General features: G+C 36.7%; 1 protein-coding gene across 4 annotated transcripts in view; it reads right to left on the bottom strand.

Annotated features, from left to right (window-relative positions):
• Positions 1 to 14191, bottom strand: part of LOC145662395 (protein nervous wreck-like) — a 554721-nt gene that overhangs the window by 305967 nt on the left and 234563 nt on the right. For all 4 annotated transcript variants that reach the window (XM_081727930.1, XM_081727929.1, XM_081727928.1 and 1 more), the window contains exon 4: positions 13120 to 13205. In XM_081727930.1, the coding sequence (XP_081584056.1) occupies positions 13120 to 13205 (86 nt within the window). The remainder of the gene's footprint in view (positions 1 to 13119; positions 13206 to 14191) is intronic.

The raw sequence follows: 14191 nt of genomic DNA on the forward strand, positions 1-14191 counted from the left end.
GTAGCACGTTAGGTATTAGAACATCCTAGACGAGAAATATTTCGGTGTTCCCTATCGCCGTTCAAATTTTTACTTCCCTATTGTTACCATTTGTTTAAGCATAAATTAAAACTTAGTCCAATAATACTCGCTACATCGAGAAAAATCCGTTATCTGGACTGCAGTATATCGTCCAAATATACGGAATCCATATATTTACTACGGAAATCTGTACGGTGCATACGTTATCCATATTATACATCAGTATTGCCTTTTTCCCACTTAGATGTTACATTCTGCCACTGCAAGATGTCTGACATTCAACAGTCTTCCGTATATTACATATACGTATGTTATACGTCAGCTTATGTTATATACGTCTATCTATATGTGAGATCCTGACCGCCTATATCTACCAGTTCTTCCTTTCGTATTCAAAATACGTATATACGGAACATTTATACGGAAAGTAGGTATAAAGCCTAGTTTTCTGTTATATGTTTGCTACAGGATGGTACATATGGTTGGTTGTACGTTACATTCAAAAACTACAGGATTTACGCATGTAAACTGCGTTTTTACGTACGCCACATGCATTTTCTTTCCCAGTCGATTTTCGTTTACAGATGCAGCCCGAATCTCTGAAATGTTCATACCACGTACGAATGACCTTCCCAATAGATGGGTCTCTCCGATATTTGGTACGGAAATACTCACAAACTTGTACATGATAATCAAGCACACAGAAAGATCTCTGTTCTCCAGTCAACGCCATTTTTCTTAACTTCTCGCTGTTGACTCTTACCGATAGAAATGGGAACACTCTGCGGTGACTAAACTTTGAATGTCTTACGATACTATACAGTGTGTTTATTAGATTGCACAAAATACGTTTCTGAAATCGGGTATATCATTTTTACTTTCCTTGTACAGTAGACTACCGAGTATCCGGTCTAATGTAGCGGAAGAGCAGGCCGGATAAAAAAAAAAAAAACAAGGATCTTATAAAATAGAGGATCCGCCCATATATATCTTCATCCTATTAAATAATGAAGCAAAAAAAAAACCGAGCATCGGCACGTCTGATTGGCTACTCTCGTTTCCGCCATCGTCTGATTGGCTACTTTCGTTTTCGCCATGTTTGTTGGCTCAAAACATTGAGATCCTATTGGGTAGAGTGGGCAGAGTAGGGGTGGCGAAACTGTGACGTATGGCTTCAAGATTTTGTTGTAAGGGCAGATCCTCTATTTTATAAGATCCTTGAAAAAAAAGAAGATAGTCCGGAGTTCTATGAAGTCATTTCTTTACGAACATTAAGCATACCCCAAGAACAATTTACGAATGCAATACCGTACGTACTGTACAGTTATAATCAGAAACAGCGACAAGCGTACTGTATTGAGTTCCGTTACACAGTGACGATCAAAACAATGAACAACGAGCAGAACGCTGCTCTTTTCCTGCCACAACTTGAATTTTGCACACGACACGTAGGAGACGCCCACTTCCAATGCCTTGGCAATTTTGTCAATGCAACGCCTTACCCTCCTCATTTAATTACCATAAAAGAAAACTAGGCCGGGTAGTACCGAGGTCGAATAGTCGCGAGCCGGATACTCGTGGGTCTACTGTATGTCTTTTGAAAATTAAAAAAAAAAAAAAAAAGCGGAGAACTTGGAATGTTTTCCAGTTCAGGTCTTCAATTGTTGGAAAAGTAATTAAAAATCATTGTCAATTTAGTTTGTTCTGATTAAAGAGCGAAATTCATAAATACAAGATTTCATTCTGTTGATTTCCTCGTGTTATTAAATCCATTCTAATTAAGTTTCCATTCGTATGCTTTATAGTAAAAAAAAAGAAGAAGAAGAAGAAGAAGAAGAAAAGAAAATACTATTAAACCACGACGTTAGATTTAATCTCAACACCAATTTCTCGCAGGATGTGTAACTTTCCTGTCGAACTGCATCATGGGAAATGACGCTTCTAATAAGCAAAGCGGTTAACAAGCAAACTTTGTGTTGTTTGAAAGTACGTAACGTATAGTGTTGTATGGTTCAAAAGCAACAGAAGGTGGGATATTCTGCTTTTAAGTAATACGTATTTCTCACTAAATTGAGTGCACTGTGAGTTGTTGGAAGTTGCAAAACAAGTTTTGCACTCGACAAGCTTTCCATTATTGCTGTTTACATAATACTTGCTGCTTTGATGCCATGTATGCTTTAGAGGACTTGAGCAAAACGAACAAAATGAACAACCTGTTGTTTACAATGCTTCAATAAAGCAAGTTATATTATTACATTTCGGAAATTACATTGTTAAATTCCCACCTGAAATAAATTGATATTGTTTTCTCGATATCTGTTATAGAAGTATTGCACACTATCATGACATTGCAAACTTTAAGAAATTATTACCTAGATTAGTATGATGTTGAATTTGTGGATTTTAGTTTTCTCTTTATAGAGTTTAAATTGACGAAAGTTGTTTGATATTAATTGAAAGAATTAGCCTTTACAAAGTTGTTGGGTTAAAACGGAGTTAAACATGGCCCTGTATTTTTCAATTATTTCGGGTTTAAAATGTAGACTTCGATGAACTGTGTCCAATGGTACCACTTTTGATTTCTTGAACTGACTTCTTCAAGGTCAAATTAGGAGTCAAAAATAAAAAGTGGGACCATTTGGGCAATGCGGATCAGTGACCGACTGTATCAAAATGGGTATCATTCGATACGTATTCAAATGTACTGTACATGTACATGCACCTGTACATGTTATTCCATTTTCCCGAAAATTAACGAAAATATGGAATTTTGGATCTTGGATTTTCGTTAATTTTCCGCATCGAAATTGAATCTTGGTGAAAATGGCATAATTAATTATTCATGTACTTTGTGAATTCGAATCGAGTGACACCCATTAAATAAATAAAATAAAATAAAAATTAACCACCCACCTTAAATAATTATCTTCCTACCTCATTAACTTCATTACTACTAAGTAAAAGTACGGGCGAATTTGTGGAGATAACAATAAGAGAGCGTGTCCTCTTAAAAATACTTAATTATACAATGTGATTAGCGTTTAACGAAAAAGAAAGTCCAAAAATGAAACACACACCAATCCATAAATCTGATTGTGCTGAACAAAATGATAGGGGTGCTCCACATTAATAGCAGCCCGCAGTCTCTGCTCAACAATGCATTCCTCCTCACTCAACATTCTTCATTCAAAAGCTTCAATGTTACATCTCCAGTCTCTGCTCAACAATGCATTTCTCCTCATTCAGAAACTTCAATGTTCTTCCTCCATTCTCTGCTCAATCATGCATTTCTCCTCACTCAACATTCCTCATTCAAAAACTTCAATGTTACATCTCCAGTCTCTGCTCAACAATGCATTTCTCCTCATTCAGAAACTTCAATGTTCTGCCTCCATTCTCTGCTCAATCATGCATTTCTCCTCACTCAACATTCCTCATTCAAAAACTTCAATGTTACATCTCCAGTCTCTGCTTAACAATGCATTTCTCCTCACTCACAAACTTCAATGTTCTGCCTCCATTCTCTGCTCAATCATGCATTTCTCCTCACTCAACATTCTTCATTCAAAAACTTCAATGTTACATCTCCAGTCTCTGCTCAACAATGCATTTCTCCTCATTCAGAAACTTCAATATTCTGCCTCCATTCTCTGCTCAATCATGCATTTCTCCTCACTCAACATTCTTCATTCAAAAACTTCAATGTTACATCTCCAGTCTCTGCTCAACAATGCATTTCTCCTCATTCAGAAACTTCAATGTTCTGCCTCCATTCTCTGCTCAATCATGCATTTCTCCTCACTCAACATTCCTCATTCAAAAACTTCAATGTTACATCTCCAGTCTCTGCTTAACAATGCATTTCTCCTCACTCACAAACTTCAATGTTCTGCCTCCATTCTCTGCTCAATCATGCATTTCTCCTCACTCAACATTCTTCATTCAAAAACTTCAATGTTACATCTCCAGTCTCTGCTCAACAATGCATTTCTCCTCATTCAGAAACTTCAATATTCTGCCTCCATTCTCTGCTCAATCATGCATTTCTCCTCACTCAACATTCTTCATTCAAAAACTTCAATGTTACATCTCCAGTCTCTGCTCAACAATGCATTTCTCCTCATTCAGAAACTTCAATGTTCTGCCTCCATTCTCTGCTCAATCATGCATTTCTCCTCACTCAACATTCCTCATTCAAAAACTTCAATGTTACATCTCCAGTCTCTGCTTAACAATGCATTTCTCCTCACTCACAAACTTCAATGTTCTGCCTCCATTCTCTGCTCAATCATGCATTTCTCCTCACTCAACATTCCTCATTCAAAAACTTCAATGTTACATCTCCAGTCTCTGCTTAACAATGCATTTCTCCTCACTCACAAACTTCAATGTTCTGCCTCCATTCTCTGCTCAATCATGCATTTCTCCTCACTCAACATTCTTCATTCAAAAACTTCAATGTTACATCTCCAGTCTCTGCTCAACAATGCATTTCTCCTCATTCAGAAACTTCAATATTCTGCCTCCATTCTCTGCTCAATCATGCATTTCTCCTCACTCAACATTCTTCATTCAAAAACTTCAATGTTACATCTCCAGTCTCTGTTCAACAATGCATTTCTCCTCACCCTCTATTCCCCACTGAAAAACTTTAGTGTTCCATAGCTACCTATCTTTTTTTAAATACAGGCTGCTCTCAGACACGTAGCAAGGATTTCGTAATGGAGGGGGGAGAAAGTGACATGAAATACTGTGGTTATCACACTACCGGCTTGATTAACTGGCTTGATCAATCTAAACTATTTTACCGGCAGCATACATTGGTTTGTTAGAACAATAAAATGAGGATATGATAGTAAGTATTTTAACAGCTAACTGTGAAGAAATCTCGAGTAAAACAATATAAAAAAAAGTATTGAAAAAGATTTTACAATATCTACGTTCCGTCCTCTGTTCATTCAAATATAACAATTTTCCTTTCGTTATGACCTCAACTATTATAAAAAGTGCACATCCATTATTATAAAAATTACATATCTAATAATGACTCGTAAAATATTTCACAATATCTGCGTACCGTTGTTTTTTACAATATCTCTGTTGAATCAAATGTTAACGGAACTTTCTTTCCACATAACTTTCTGTTTTTATTACTCCGTCAACTGCCGTCTGTTCCAAATGACAAGTTAAAGGAGCAGTAGAAAACTGTTTCTGAAATAACATGTTTGATACTGTAGAGAAGCGATGAAGAAAAAATATGATTAAAAAAAATGTCCATACTATTACAGAACGTCACTATGTTTTCGAAAGGTCGAAATTTCCTTGACTAGTGGCAGAAATTCTGAGAATTGCATAACTTTTCTAGAAATTTCAAATATTCTGACTTTTCCAGGATATCCCGCTCATTCGCCACCATGTATTTTAAACAATTCGGCTAATGAGTGCTCCGTAAGGCTGGATCGGAGTGAAAACAATGAGAAGGGCACATACAGACAACGCTGTGCCCAAGTTTGTGTATCATTGGCTACTGCTTATTTAACTTGTCATTTGGAACAGACAGTAAGATACACATTAATAACTTTCTCATTCTGTCTCTAACAATCAACACTCATTCTTCATTCTGTCATTTTTTTGTTTGTTTGTTTGTTTCATCCTTCCATAATTCTTTTCATTTCTGGTTTCAAACGGGGGTTCGGACCCCTCAGACCCCCCTTGGCTACGTGTCTGCTGCGCAATAAATCCATAACCTCTTCTGGGAAGGAGCTTTTGAATTCATATGAAGTGTTTATAATATCAAAGGAGACATCCAGGGTCGGATCCAGGGTTTTCTGGCAGGGGGGGGGGTGCACCAATAACTACCAGTACATTTGAATTGAATTGGATTTTTTAAAATGCCTTTAGGCATCAGTGGTGTGAATGAGAAAATGCCCTGCAAATGCTAAGTATCTGCTCTCGGTAAATCCTTTTCTTTCAACTTTTAGAAAACTGACTTAAACTATTGATTTCACAAAACTTCCCCTTGTTTTAAGAACAAACGGAAACATAACAACAACAGAAATTTTCGGAAAGTATTGCTATTTTCACTGCTAGCTTCTCACTTTAGATAGTGTGTATTTACAATGAAGAGGGTGCACGTGCACCTTCGCACCATCCCCTAAATCCGACCCTGGAGACATCGTAAATCAACGAAATCACAGCAGCTCGACATGACCTTCCTCCATATACAAGCAGAGTTGTCATCTCTTCACGGGCATCTTTGGCACGAGAGACCGGGCTCGATTCCTTGCGAGAGCTCACATAGTTTGGAATCCACTTTAAGCTGTAGGTCCACGTCTCATATAGCCTTGCTGCTAAAAGGAACGCTCAACTGAAAATCAAATCAAATCAAGTATGTACGGTGTACTTGAACACACGCTACAACATTGCTGGGGGTAATTATACGTACCGATGCCTAAATGCGTTCATGCAGGTACGCCAAATCTGTAATCTTCAGGTGTGGTGCGTACAATTACCCCAGTAATGTTGTAGCGTGTGTTCACGTGCACTGTGGAAAGACGGCAACTCTGTATATGGAGCGCGGTTATGTCGAATTGCTGTGATATCGTTGGTTTAAAGTGTCTTCTTTGTTATTACGTATAAACACTTCATATGAATTCAAGTGCTCCTTCCCAGAAATGGTTAGGGATTTCTTGGGTATTTTGTATTTAAAATTTACTAATGTCGTTTTATTTTCTCAATTAATAATGAAACCGGAAGTGTGGTAATAGATTTTACCACTTCCGGTTTTAGTACGATTAGGATGGCAAAGGAATATATTCTTGAAACGCATAAATTGATTACAGGAAACCACTTCTTGCTGTTTATTACCGTTTATGCTCTCTAGTAATCAACGTTAAAACCGGAAGTGATTGATTTCAATCATTTCCTATTTCAATAAAGGGTTAACAGAGAGGACAGTACTTATTTTTAAAACGCTAAATCGATTTAAACGAACACTTCTCGCAATCTGTTATCATTTTTGTTGTGTAAATCAACATTGAAACAGGAAATCCTAGTGAATTTCTATCTCTTCTGGTATAAATAGAGATTTAAGGCTGAAGATGGCATGCATTCTTGGGGATGCTTAATCGATTGCAAGAAACCACTTCTTGCTATCTATGACCGTTTTTGCTTTATAATTATCAACGTTAAAACCAGAAATGGTTTGATTTTGACCATGTTTGGTGAATTGATCACCTCAGTAACGAACTCGATACATCCTGCTCAAAAATCATTGTGATTCATCAAGAAGTTCTTGATAGTTTGTGTTTACACACAGACAAAGTGAGAGCTGCCTACTCCAGGAATGCTCCGGTGCAAGAGTACAGCAGGATTTTTGTGGGGGCTTTCAGCATCCTCACAAAAAGAGAAAAATTAAACAAAGAGAAAAGTAGAAGAGAAACAAAAAAGAGGGAAAATTCGAATATTTCACGTGGTCCCAGGTTCGATTCCCGGTAGGGACACCCCTAACAGCACAATCACATAGCAGGCATATGCCTATCATGTTCCCTCAGGTACATGGGAATGTGTCCAGTATGTGCCTTATGTACCTCTGAGAGAGAAATCACATGGATGCCAAGTGATAGTCACAGTCTATGTGTGCCCCTAGGCACATGCCTGACATGTACCTGGGGAACGTGCCTGGTATGTCTAGTCATGTTTTCCATGCCGTAAGCGTCAATGAATCACAAAATCGCGTGCAGTACCGACTTGGCCACAAAGGCGATGAAGACAATGTCACTTGTAGACGGGTAAATTGTTGAGGTCTTTTGAATTTGGCTAATCAGAGTGCACCTTTAACCGCGTATATTTGACGATAACCGGTGGGATCATACAAAATCTACTCGCCATGTAATTTCATAACAAAATGATGAGTTTCTATTTAGTTTATTTCATGGTTCTTCCATATTCACTTTCAAATGATCAGCGACAGTTGCCATCTAATAAAATTGATGCATTTGTTGCTTCTAGGACACAATCGCTTAGAAAAAGAAGCAATAAATGCATTGAATGAGGGAGATAAATTTAGAACACCCAAATGTAGCATGCGTAGCATATCTTGTGCTGTCAGAATATCTGAAACAGTATGTACCTAAAGGACGTACCTAGAAAATGACATATATATGTCCTAAGTGACAATATAAAAACAAATGACTGTTAGCGTACGAAACTGAGCCAGATACATAAATGCTATATTTGTGTACATAGTTGCAAATATCAATTAGGTGTAACAAGTATCTAAAACTGTAGGTCGCTGAAGTACATACTTAGCACATGAATATCATGTGTGCCAAGTGTCGGGTACCTAAATAGTAGCTGGGACACCTAAATGGCACATGCCTAGCACATCCTGTACTGTTAGGGTCGGTCGATAAACTGTAAAAGCTTTTCTAGGCCAGCCGTATTGAGTGAGGTTTCACCAGGCAAATGCCGGAATGGTACTTAACATAATGACCCCAGGCCGCTTCCTTCCTTCCCTGATCCTTTTCTCCTCCTCTTTCCCCGGATAGTGTGATTGCTGAGGGACGTTATTATTCATACATGACAGGCTAACACGGCCATAAATGCCGAAAGCCCAGTACCGCAGATATAAAGTTTGGGCAGACTTTGAGAGGGATGAAAACGGAACCATGGTGCTGAGGATTTTTAAGTGATAAATTGAGCGAAGGCTTCTCCATGATATTTTCAACTTTTTTTTTTCACATTTCTTATATGATAAATGGTCGGCGTGCAACGTGGCATGGATTTGGATCGGGATTATAACCTTAGAACCTCTCTGGTTACGCCGTCATACTTTCATTCAAGAATGCATATTTTACACTGTGAAAAGAAAGAGAGTAAAACAAACAGGAAAAATCCATTTTCATTCAAAAATATCTAAAACTGCATTCTACAGAGGATTAATTTTCAAAATTTTCTGGGCGAGATCCCTGCTAAGGCTGACTGGTATTCCATACCACGACATCTCCTGGTAGTGAACTGTGAGAGCACCCTCTACTGATTTTCAAAACTCAGCGCCCTTGACACAGAGCAAATACATAAAAGAGCCTTTGGTAAAAAAAACAATCTCCTTAGAAACAATGATAACCTACTCACATAATCAATTTCCTAAAAGCTTTAGAAATTGTTTGGTTTTAAAAGAAGAACGAAAAGTGAGTATCTTACATGACGTCACTCTTGTTTGTATGACGTTAGATGTTACGTATGCTTGTAGCCAATTGACGTAATCGATGTCTCGTTTCCACGGTTACGTAATCTGTATTCTCCGCGAACAATACCCAAGCAATGCGTCGCCGATGGCAGGTTATTACGAGAGCCTGTGAACCATTCACTCGTTTATTTGTTGCTCGGTGGTAGACATGCGCCTACGGCTATTTAGCTCCCGTTACGCTGTGAGATAGTATTTAGTTACTTTTCAGCCTCTTTGTAATTCTCAATACAATAGAGAGATGACTGTGAACTAATGGCTCTAAGCATTACGCGTATTTTGTTTCAATGCTTTTGTATTGAGCGTTTGGCGATATTTTGCGGCTACAATTCCTTTGCATTAAACTATTTCTGTTGAGTCCTATTTAAACTCTATGGACTATGGAGCTCAGAAGTTCAATGCCGCATTAAAGAAGCTCTCCATTGACTTCTCTTCTTAGCCAACTGGATCCAGTTCCTACTTTCTATTTCTGCGAGATCCATACTCACATTTCCTCCCATCTGCGCATAGGCCTTCCTAATGATCTTTTTCCGATTGGGTTTGCAGTAAAATTTTGAAAGCGTTCCTACCTTTTTCCATTCTCGTTACCTGACCTACCCACCCGCCCTTCAAGATTTAAGGACCCAAACAATGTTAGGTAAACGACATAAATTATGCAATTCCTCGTTATGAATTTTCCGCCCTTCTCCATTCCCGTTCTTCTTGAATCACAATATTCGCCTCAGAATTATATTTTCAAATACATTCAACCTACGTTCTTCTCTTAAAGTAAGCGACCATACTTTGCAACCACACAGTACAAAAGGTATAATTGTCGTTTTATATATTTTAAGATTCAAATTCTTCAACCGAATTCGAAGAGTTTACAGTGAATATCATCACAATTCCCATGCTTTCAGTCAATTTTGTGGACATGGTTTTAGCTTATTTTTGTTAATCCTAAATATTTGGAGGTATCCACTTTGTCGAAAGTAATTTTCCTTGGTCTTTTTAGCTTATCTATAATTTAAAGTATTACGGTCATGGAGAAATTTCCATGTATTTAATTTTCTCTGCATTTACTTCTAAACCCATGTCCCTGCATTATTAAAACCTCTGCATTTTTTTAATGTTGCCCCTGATATTAGAGTTACATCATCCGTATGTCATGACCTGTTGAGTGTCATTCAACTCACGTCCTGGTGTTATCTATAATTTTTCTTATACAGTATTCCAAGCGAAATGAAATCTTTCAGTTTAACGTCCCACGATTATGCCCTTTATACTAAAGGAGACGATGATTAAAGAAGTGAATGATTATGGAAAAATTGGTGGAATGAAAAAGTGGAAGAAAACGGAGTACCCCGAGAAAAAACATGGACACAGTGATGTTTTCTCACAAACTTACTTGACCGGAGATTTGACATTCCAAAAATACATTTTCTTTCTCCCTTATTTATCTAGTAAAATCAAAAGTGATATAAATCCATTACCGCTTCAGGTTCCAATATTGATACCTACAGCAAAAAATGGTTATACACAACGAGAATTTTTTTGCATTAACATAAAAATTTACCATTCCAAGAACAGGCTCTATATCCACACTTATATCCCTACGCAATAAAAGGGAACAAAACTACTATTTTTGATTTTACCACCGATTACCATTGAGCAAAGATAGTGAATTGCGAGAAGTAGTGGTCTATCTAGACCAGTGTCGGGGGACCTTGGCCCCTCAGTTTTTTGAGTGGCAAAAATAATTGAAACTAGTATTCATATATTTTTGAAAGTTTATGGTAAGCTTTGGCTTTTATTCTTTATTGGAAAATTTTTGAAACATTAAGACATAGTTTCGGTTGCAGTTTTTTTTTTTTTTTTTTTTTTTTTTTGTGTGTGTGTGTGTGTGTGTGTGTGTGTGTGTGTGTGTGCAATGTGTAAAATAATACTTGGTCTACGATTTCCAATCTAGCCATAATATCCATCTGGAGAGAGTTAAGTTAGAAACTTCTGCAGACTCATGAAAAATTGTAAACTCATGATATGCCTTTCATAGTTTGGATTCTGGCTGTTCCCCCAGATTTTATCTTCCAGATTCGTCACTGGCGAGAAGCAACTTGTTTTATATGAATTCAAAGTTGCAGGAATAGGATCTACCTACGTCCTTTATCTCTCTCTCTCTCTCCACTTTAATCGGAAATTGCAGAAACCTATAATCACTCCTGGTTTCAATTCTGATCCCCATACAGCAAAACAGGTAATAGATAGTGGCAAGTGGGTATCCCAAATAGGGTTGCCACCTTTTCAGAGCAAAATATTGAAACGCTTCGTGCGATTTGCCATCTTTCGAAATGTCGGTACACTTCATGTACTAGGCGAGGGGGGAAGGGTTATCATCAGCGTCTCTTTTTTCGTAATAATGTAATATAGGTCTTTTTCTAATGAAGAGCGATGAAAATGAGATAATTTAATTCATATAGGCCACATAAAATATAATTTATAATAAAAATTTGGCTAATTTTAATATTATGTAGCCTATGTATAGGCGTATACGTTACGTACCTAAATACATGCAAAGTAACAGAGTAGAAATAGTTAAATATCCCAATAATACTTTAATATATTTTTTGTTGTAGGAACAGGTTCCCCTAGTTCTTGTTATTGCCTCAGCTGCTGCCACTCCCAGGTCTACTGCGTACATTTCAATATTTGTTTCTGGTTACTCGTTGCTATCTTGAGAAATCGATCATCATCAATTACAAAGTGAACTTGGACTTTCTATTGTTAGCCGCATTGTTACTGCCGTTGTTGTGAAGTTTCGTCTTATTTTAAAGGCACTGTATGATAATGTGGAAGGTGTGTTTTAATAATAATAATAATAATAATAATAATAATAATAATAATAATAATAATAATAATAATAATAATAATAATAATAATAATAATAATAATAAATAATAATAATATTAATAATAATAGTTACGAATAGTCTAGTGGATAGATCGTTGTACTCACGTCCGCATGTTCCCAGGTTCGATTCCCGGATGGTGATTCCCGTTCACCCAGCATTATAAGGTAAACTGGGGAGTCACGTGAATAAAAGACGTGACAGTCAATAGGCTTACAAAGCTGTGCTACCCCTGTTAGAGACAGCGCGACGCAGCGCGCTGACCACTTTTTCGACAGAAGATTGGACATAGTTCAGCCGGTCGCTAACAGATGGCGTTGGATCGTCTTAGGTCCAGAACATGGATGTTACGTCAATTGGTTAGGTTCTTGGAATATTTTTAAGTCTTTGCAGAATCATGCCGGAATGCAGGATATTTTGTCCGATCTTCCCCTAATCCCAAAGTAGATGTAATATCAGCTGTTGTTCTTGTAGTGAATTCGAAATTGGTTCAAATCTACTACAACTTATGATATCAATAGTTATTTCCCATAGAGAACATTCTTGGTTTTTGCTTCGGACTAAAAACATAATTTTGTTGCACGCAATCATATAATGAAAACTGAGAATAATTACTTAATGCTTCATCCGAAATTTCAGAACATTTATTTCTTAAATGACACTATATAAAAGTCGCTAACAGGTCAGTCTAGCACACGAATTTCGCAATCCTGCACACATTTCATCGGGCATCATCAGTGGATTGCGAACTATAGCTAGAGAGAGAATTATTGCCTTAATACAGTGGAAAGAAAGGTTGAATGAATCGTTAAGAACTTAAAGAACTTGATAGTTTCAAGATGATGGCATTGCTTACTTCCATTCATAATGAAATAAGTTACAGAAAAATAGAAAAATTTTCTTAGCCTAATCCATAAAAACAAATCCCGTTATGTTCTAAAAATGAGAATAGTAAATTGATACTTACCACTTCTCATCGCCACCTTCCAGCTTTATATCCGGTATTGGAGGCATTTTCTTATTCAGGTACGCGGAAGATAGTTTGAGTAAGTCCTAAAAAGGAAGATAATAATAATAATAATAATAATAATAATAATAATAATAATAATAATAATAATAATAATAATAATAATAATAATAATAATAATAACAGTCATACAACATGTAAATTCAAAAGTTAACAAACTAGATAGTGATTCGCTAGATTAAGTATTTACACATGAAATCTCAAAAAATAATAATAATAATAATAATAATAATAATAAATATTATCAACTCTTTCTAAATAAAACTATTAAGTTGAGACTTGTCCAATCAAAGGAACTCATTAAGCGGAACGAATTGATGTGGATAAGTGTAAATCCTCATATATAGTTTTTGCATTAAAAAAAGAAAAAACATAATTTGATAATGTATTATAACTTAGCCACATACTAACATGAAACTGATGATGAAGTACAATCTCATGAAGCTTTTCATTATAACATTATTATAAGAGGATAGTTTTACACTAGTGATAAACAAACTAACGCACTGAGAAAAAAAAATGTAGGTGGCGTACTTAAAAAGATAGGTTACATGCATAATTCCTGTAGTTTTTAGACAACGTACAGCAGACGTATAACTGAAAACGCATGTTTTATAATACTTTCTGTATAAGTGTTTCATCTATACATACTTTCCGTATGAAACAATTTAGGCGGTCAGGATCTCACATACAAATGGACGTTTATAACATATAGCTGACGAAGGTAACATAAGTATATGCATGTGATATACGGAAAACTGTTAGATGTCAGACATCCTGCAACGCCATGATGTAAAATCTAAGGGCAGTGCCTATGTAGCATACGGATAACGTATGCTCCGTACTGATTTCTGTAGTGATCAAGAGGATTTCGTATATTTGTACAATATACCGCTGTCCGGAGAATTTTTTCTCTGTGTGGCCTGCTGGCCTACATGCAACCCGCTGAAAAAGTTCTATCTGGCCCGTGACATGATTCCTAATCTGACGAATGAAAAGAAGAATACCACTA

The sequence above is a fragment of the Thermobia domestica genome, chromosome 10, assembly GCF_964235325.1.
Source record: "Thermobia domestica chromosome 10, izTheDome1.hap1.1, whole genome shotgun sequence".
Taxonomy (NCBI): Eukaryota; Metazoa; Arthropoda; class Insecta; order Zygentoma; family Lepismatidae; genus Thermobia; species Thermobia domestica.